This window comes from Chiloscyllium plagiosum, chromosome 18 (assembly GCF_004010195.1).
Source record: "Chiloscyllium plagiosum isolate BGI_BamShark_2017 chromosome 18, ASM401019v2, whole genome shotgun sequence".
Classification (NCBI taxonomy): Eukaryota; Metazoa; Chordata; class Chondrichthyes; order Orectolobiformes; family Hemiscylliidae; genus Chiloscyllium; species Chiloscyllium plagiosum.
Genome location: NC_057727.1, coordinates 10968582 through 10976913, shown reverse-complemented (window position 1 = coordinate 10976913; position 8332 = coordinate 10968582). Strand labels below are relative to the sequence as shown.

Here is an 8332-nt window from a genome sequence, read left to right as displayed (position 1 = left end):
CTAGAAGATTGGGAAAACTTTAAAGGTCAACAGAAAGGCACAAAAAGAGCTATAAGGAAAAGTAAGATAGAACATGAGAAAAAACTGGCACAGAATATAAAGACAGATAACAAAATTTTCTATCAGCACATAAAACGAAAAAGAGTGGCTAAAGTAAATGTCGGTACTTTAGAGGATGAGAAGGGGCATTTTGTTATGGGATATGATGAAATGGCTGAGGTATTGAATAGATATTTTGTTATTGGTCTTCACACTGGAGGAAATAAATAACATGCCAGTAGTTGACAAAGAGACAAAGACAGGTGAGTACCTGGAAACAATCATTATCACAGAAGAAGTCATGTTGGGCAAATTAATGGAGGTAAGGATAGATAAGTCTCCTGGCCCTGATAGAATGCATCCAAGGGTACTAAAGAGATGGCAGGAGAAATAGCAGGTGCACTGGTGGTAATTTTCCAAAATTCGCTGGGGCAGTTCCAGCAGATTAGAAAATAGCAAATGTGATGCCACAGTTTAAAAAGGGAGATACACCAAAGATGGGAAGTTATAGACTGGTTAGCTTAACCTCTGTAGTGGCAAAGATGTTTGAGTCTATTATCAAGTAAGATATAGCAAGGAATCTCGATAGAAATTGTGCCATTGGGCAGACACTACATGGGTTCATGAAGGGCAGGTTGTGCTTAACAAATCTTTTGGAATTCTATGAAGACATTATGAGCAAGGTAGACAATGGGGACCCAGTGGATGTTGTGTACCTAGATTTCCAAAAGGTCTTTGACAATGTGCTGCACAAGAAGCTGCTGCATAAGATAAGGATGCATGGCGTTACGGGTAAAGTCTTAGCATGGATAGAGGATTGGTTGACTATTGGTCGGAATAGGTTGGAATTTAGAAGAATGAGGGGGGATCTTATGGAAACAAATAAAATTATGAAGGGGATAGAAGTAGGAAGGATGTTTTCAGTGGCAGGTGAAACTGGGACAAGAGGACATAGCCTCAAGATTAGAGGGAGCAGATTTACGACTGATTGGAAAGGAACTTCTTCACCCAGAGGGTTGTTAATCCATAGAATTCCCTGCCCAGTGAAGTAATTGATGCTACTTCAGTAAACATTTTTAAAGCTAAGGTAGAATCTTTTGAACAATAAAAAATTTAAGGGATACAGTGAGAGCGCAGTAAGTGGAGCCGAGTCCATGAAAAGATCAACCATGAATTTATTGAATGGCAGAGCAGGACCGAAGGGCCGATGGATGACTTCTGCTCCTAGGTCTTATCTTCTAAATGGGCTGAAAAAATAGCAAATGGAGTTCAATCTGGATAAATGCGAGGTATTGCAATTTGGGACAACAAACAAGGGTACGGTTTTTACAATTTCAGCACCGCCTTCCTAACCTGCAATCTTCTTCCCGACCTCTCCTCCCCCACCCCAGTCTGACCTATCACCCTCACCTTGACCTCTTTCCACCTATCACATTTCCGACGCCCCTCCCCCAAGTCTCTCCTCCCTACCTTTTATCTTAGCCTGCTGGACAAACTTTCCTCATTCCTGAAGAAGGGCTTATGCCCGAAACGTCGATTCTCCTGTTCCCTGGATGCTGCCTGACCTGCTGCGCTTTTCCAGCAACACATTTTCAGCTCTGATCTCCAGCATCTGCAGACCTCACTTTCTCCCAAGAAAAATGTCCTAGCTTGTCCAACCTCTCTGTCGAACTCAGACCATCGAGTCCAGACAACATCTTTGTAAATTTCTTCTGCATTCTTTCCAGTTTAATAAGATCCTTCCTATAACAAGGTGACCAAAACTAAACACAATACTCCAAGAGTTTAGATCGAGTGGTGCTGGAAAAGCACAGGTCAGGCAGCATCAGAGGAGCAGGAAAATCTAAGTTTTGGGCAAAAGCCCTTCATCAGGAATACAATACTCCAAAGTGCAGCCTCACAAACGTCCTGAACAACAGCAACATAACTTCTGTACTCAATGCCCTGACTGAAGGCCAGTGTGCTAAAAGCCTTCTTCACTGCCCTATTTACCTGACTCCACTTTCAGAGAACTGGGGACCTGAATTCCAAGATCGCTCTGTTCCACTACACTCCTAATAAGGGCCTCCTAACTTGATTTGACTTTCCAAATTTCAAGACCTCACACACTTATCAATATTAAACTCCTTTTGCCATTTCTTGGTGCACTTCCCCAGCTAATTAAGGTTCTGTTTGAAAGGGTTCAGAAAAGATTTACACGATGTTGCCAGGGTTGGAGTGTTTGAGCTATAGGGAGGGGCTCAATAGGCTGGGGCTGTTTTCCCTGGAGCATTGAAGGCTGAGGGGTGATCTTATAAGGAGGTTTATAAAATCACGAGGGCACGGATAGGATAAATAGACAAAGTCTTTTCCCTGGGGTGGGGGAGTCCAGAACTAGAGGGCACAGGTTTAGGGTGAGGGGGGAAAGATTTACAAGGGACCAAAGGGGCAACTCTTTCACACAGAGGGTGGTGCACGTATGGAATGAGCTGCCAGAGAAAGTGATGGAGGCTGGGACAAATACAACATTTAAAAGGCATCTGGATGGGTATATAATAGGAAGGATTTGGAGGGATCTCGGCCAAATGGGACGAGATTAATTTAGGATATCTGGTTGCATGGACGAGTTGGATGGAAGGGTCTACTTCTATGCTGTACATCTCTATGACTCTAAATAGAAGGAACTTTGCTACAGACATCTCAAGAAGGAAGCTGCTCAGAAATCCACTAAATGGTTAGAAATCTCTCATTTTTGAGAGCAAGTTCTTTATAACTTGCATTGGAAGCATTATAGCAAAAGTTTAGACTGGTCCATTGAATGAGAACGAGAAAATGAGGACTGCAGCTGCTGGAGATCAAGTCAAAGAGTGTGCTGCTGAAAAAGCACAGCCGGTCAGGCAGCATCAACGTACATAATATTCCCCAGAATTTAGAAGGAGATGGCCTAACTAGATAGACAAGACTCCATGTGTTTGACAGAATGGATAGTGAAGGCTTGTTTCCCTAGGCTGGGGAATCTCAGTGAATTCTTAAACATATTGGGCCAATCATTTCAGGACCAAGACAAAAGTGAAATTACCTCACTGGGAGGGTTGTGTATCTTTAAAATTCTGTCTCAAAGGATTGTGGATTCTTTGTTGTTGAATGTGTTTATAGCTGAAATAGACATTTTTGTTTCCCAGTGAGTTAAGGATTTAGGCACAGTCAGGAACATGAAGTTGAAGCAAAGATCAGCCATGATTGACTAGAGGAACTGGTTTTCTTGATGGATTGCACAGACTACTCATGTTCTTAACTTTTGTCTGTGAATACTAAGTAGATTGAGAGAGGGTAGTCATGCTACAGACCATCACAAGCTGAACCCAAATCTGTCATGGTTTGATTCCCTTAAGCTCAAGTGCAAAGCACATATTTCCAATTATGATTGTCCCTGAACTTGTGCCGCCCATATTTCATTCTGATCATGTTCAATCTAGTCTGACATAGCAAGTGCCACTCTTTGGACGAGAAAACAAATCACAATGCAGTCTACATGCTTCACCAGCTCAAATCATTATTAAAGATCTCAAGATAGAAGCAGAATAGATTTTTTCTAATTACATTGACTGTCACCATTAATGGAAACAAAGCATCTATGGGTTATGGGACCCTGCATATCAGTAGCTGCAGGTCAAAGTGACTGACTGCATGTGTAGTGAATTCTCGACTTGTTAATTTGAACATTTTCTTTTCTTTTGAAATAGTCGAAGTATACTCAGTTCTCTATTATTCAGAGCTGTCCGGTATGCTTTCTGAAAGAAAGTATCTGAAAGAAGTATCTCTGTGATCCTCAAGAGAATAAATAATTTTGATTCTTGAAGTATTTGATCAGCTAGCTGTACAGAGAGTATATTTTCATACAAGATTTGGAAGCCCAATGGCAAAGTAACACACACAATGTCTACTTGAATTTCTGAAGAGTAGGATGTGCCCAAGTTACAAGAGAGGGTGATTAAAAACACTAGTGTTAATCATCTCAACTTTTTTGTTAAAAATAAAAAATTTGAAAGTATGACAACTGTACATGTAGAGATGACTTTTGTTTTCAGCAACTGAATTTGTCAACTGACTTTAATAATGACTTTAAGGCATAGACCATTGGCAAAAGGCAATACCCTCCAATCAAGTCCTTATTTTAGTTAGATATTTGGTCACAGTAGTGTAGTGGAGCATGCAGCACCGAGATCATATGTTCATAGCAATTTGTGAAAGTGAATTTGGAAAAATGACAAATTTAACTGTTAAAAAATAATAAGCAGTTCATTTCAGAGAAACAAACTTGCCACCTCAACTTGATTGGCTCTAAAAACTCCTGTGGGTTGACCTGTGCAAGCCATAAAATTGAAAAGCACAGAATAGATGGATCAAAATAGCATGGTCCACATACCAAATCTGAAGCTTAACGTTATAAACAGGACAGTGCAGACCACAAAAGGTGATCTGGAAGCCAGTTTGGAAATGCAAAGTGAAACAAGCAAGCCACTTGAACTATTTCTCTCCTTCAATTAAGTTACATTAGTAAACTTACGAAATTCGCGCAAGGACTAGTTCATACAGGTTGTCCACTGTAACATTATCTCTGGGAACAGAGACTAAGAGAGGTTGACCAAAGAGAACGGTGCCAACAGGTGCACTTGAGGATCGCATCCTTCTCTCACGGAAATAAATTGGGAGGCTGATGCATTTTGAATTTTCAGAGTCTTCCTCTCTCACACCTGGAACCTCATAACTGTAAAATACAAAGAATAATCAGCAGCTCCAAGAAAATAATCTTCAGTTCGAAATAAAAACAAAACAGGTGTGAACAAGTACAGAACATCACTACGTGGTAGAACTGACTGGAAAGACGATGGGATAATTCCCCTAACTTCGGATGTCAACATGTTGTTGAGGCGCCAAATTCAACTAATTAAAAAAAAAAGCCTGTCCTCAAAGGACACATTTCAATTAAAGGCATTAGATAGCAATCAGAAGCAGAAATTTTGTGATTATTTTGATCCTCGCTGACATACACAGCATTGATCTTTGCTTGAAAGGAGTGTTTCCAGTTTTGTAAGACACGCTGAACGGAGCATTAACCACTAAAGTCACAAGTCCTTTCTAATTAAGGCCAATAAACATTTCTTTAGACTGTAAGTTCAAAACCATTTTCCACAACGCAAAAATAAGACCTGCAAAGCTCCAGACCAATTTATAAGGGAATGTGGAAGTAACAAGAACTACAGCTACTTCTGTCACCATTAAAATGGAAAATTGAGAATGGAAACAGGTGCCTCAAACTTACACAAAAATATCATCCCTGTCCATAATGTGGTTTAAAGCTTCATCTTGTCGATATGTTTTGTGGAACCGGTGATTATAAACATCAGCAACCACCATCTGTGCAAGAAATATTCAAGAGTTACACATCATGAGAAAAAAATAGAATTACAGTAATATAATTCCAATGTTCATGTTATTTTGATACTGAGCTTACCTATTACCTATTATAGTCAAGTGATGAGGTTTTTAGTCTTGAAGAATATCAATGATTAAGTTGTGAAGATATTTGGATAGAAATTAGTGTGTACGAGTGAACAACAAATTTAGATTTCATTCTCTTTAACAGCCACCTGAGAACATTCTAACACTATAAACAACTTTAAATCTGCCATAAAGGCAGTTAAGGCAATTTATATTTTTTAAAATGTCAAACCTACTTAGACACGCTATGATACACTCCACGTCAGGGATACATGAATCTAGATCTTTTGGCCTAGAGGTAGGGATATACCAGTGTGTCATGAGAGCCCCTAACTATTGTTGGTGTATTGCAATCCCCCAACTTCCCTGATTAGCAATTCTTCATGCATGTCACTAGATCAGTCAGAGGCCATCGCTATGCACTTGATTCAGTATTCATCCCAAAGATTCCACAAGCAATTTTTCTTTAACCAGAATAATTGCTTGTAGCCCTCGCAATATCCACCATCGTAAAAATTCTTGGCAAAATCAATTACTTTTGTATTGCTGATAGAGTCATACAGCACAAAAACAGACCCTTCTGTCCAATCTTGGAGAAATCTAAGGATTCTGTTTTTTCTCGCACTGGAGCAGCCAATCCCTTTTCCAAGGAAGACATTTTGTCTATCGAGACAGCTTGCAGGAAGATTGACCATTTCTAAAACTGGGTAAAATTAGTTAATACAGAACAATGTATCAATTGCACCGGTTTCCTTCATATGATCTGTTTAGTCACTAGATCATTTAGAAGAGAATCATTAATCTTGGGAATTCTAGATCCCTGATTATATTCAAGATTGAGTTAGATAGATCTCTTAGAGGTCAAATGTTATGGGAGGCAAGCAACAAAGTGGAGTGGAGGCGATGATCTTGTTGAATGGTGGACCCAGCTCAGACTGAATACCTCATTCTTGTTTCTTTACCCTACTTCTGCTCTTGTTGCTTATGTTCCAACTTAAATTGAACATTTCACCCAAAAATTGGATTACTATGAGAACATTTGTTGAGTGCAACATTTTTCCCCACTTGCATAAAGATATGCAGCCTATTTCCTCATGATAGGAAATGTGCCATGGACTTGCTTCCTGAATATATCATAGCAGATGTTTAAGATTCATAAAGATCTGAAATATTGCAACTGTTTAAATTGAATAATAAGCTATACTTCCAGATCTAAAAAAACTGTACATTTTTAAAATTAAACTGAGAATGTGAAACAAGCTGTTTTATTGTTAGTTTTGGTCAACTTGATGCAAGATGCACATGAATACATTTACGTTGAATTAGACATTTTTACATCTATGGATTCTGCTTTTTTATTACTGTTGAAATAGTTTTTCTGAAGTAACAGACATAACCAGAGTTTAAGACAAAATAACAATTGAAAAGCTTTGTTTATTGTATACAGCTTTCAATCTTTTTCTTTAGAAGTTTGCAATCCCTTTTCTATTATAATTTGTAAAGATTCATGATATTGTATTTTCTTTTGTCAACCTCACTCTGCCAGAATTCAAAAGCAATTATTTGCACTGAGTTTATGTGAACTCTTTTATCACGGCCACAAATGTTATTTTTGGAATTAAGAATACTGGTAGAAAAAGTTAACTATGCTTTAGTTGTATAAACATGATCTGTTTCAGACCATGAAATTTATTAAGACATTAGTTCAACAAGTCCAACGAGCAATGGATGATGGTGCTATCAGAATGCTCCCTGTGCAAAACTTCAGATCAAGGATTTTTCTTCATGTAACTGCTTTGCTCCATTCATGGTGCAATAACTGTCAAATATTTCCAACATCTGCAGTATTTTTACTTCATTGTTTTGTTTATTTCTGCAATTTCTCATCTAGGTCATCATTAATTCTGCAGGCACCCAGACACGGAGTTAACATGCAATTTAACTATAGTGAACGTCTTTACAAAGTTCAATTATTTGATGCTCAGGTATTCAGAGCAAAAGGACACAACATTGCAATATCATTACTGTAGAAATACCACTATTATGAACAGGAAATATTCTCAAATTCTCATATTTTGAATCAAGCCCCAGGTCAGATTACTAGACATTTTGTGAATTCATTGACAGAATGCATGAGCATGCACGCAGTGTAGGCAAATAGCTGCTGAGTAAGAAATTCTAATGTTGAATGCAATACTTCAGACATAACCTGAGCAGCTTACCTTTTCTGCAGCAACGCCTGAGATTTGAGAGAGGGCTGTACACAGGTCACAAATTGCACCCATCTTTGGAACAATTATTCTGTACTGTGGAATTAACAAGCCAACATTAATAACTGCAAGAATTTTTAAAAATGACACTTTTTAAATTGTTTCTGCTCTTCAAGACAGAATCACAAGAACAGCAAATTTTAAAGGGCACAATAATTTATGTTGCAGGAAGAAAGGGTACTGTTTGGTTGGCAAGTGGATTCTAGTAACAATGTTGCATGGAGACAAGGGAACAGTTATTCCTCAAGCTTTTGTTAAAATTCGAACCAGGTAAGACAACTATGATTATCGAGGGTGTTGCAATTAGCAATCACAACCATTTTCTCATGCAGTATAAAATTGTTGTTTTCTTTGAAATTTGGTATTCTTGGATTCAAAGTTTGAGAGAAGATTTGTAGCTCGGGTGCTCGTTGCTGTGGTTCTGTTCGCCGAGCTGGAAGTTTTTGTTGCAAACGTTTCGTCCCCTGTCTAGGTGACATCCTCAGTGCTTGGGAGACTCCTGTGAAGCGCTTCTGTGGTGTTTCCTCCGGCATTTATACTGG

General features: G+C 38.7%; 1 protein-coding gene across 5 annotated transcripts in view; it reads right to left on the bottom strand.

Moving 5' to 3' along the window:
• usp4 (ubiquitin specific peptidase 4 (proto-oncogene)) overlaps positions 1–8332 on the bottom strand; it is a 100717-nt gene that overhangs the window by 22821 nt on the left and 69564 nt on the right. For all 5 annotated transcript variants that reach the window (XR_006314257.1, XM_043707670.1, XM_043707671.1 and 2 more), the window contains 3 exons: positions 7743–7826; positions 5342–5436; positions 4586–4786 (listed from right to left, as the gene is read on the bottom strand). Coding sequence is in view for 4 of the 5 variants with exons in the window: in XM_043707670.1 (XP_043563605.1) it covers positions 4586–4786; positions 5342–5436; positions 7743–7826 (380 nt within the window). In the remaining variant the exon portion in view is untranslated. The remainder of the gene's footprint in view (positions 1–4585; positions 4787–5341; positions 5437–7742; positions 7827–8332) is intronic.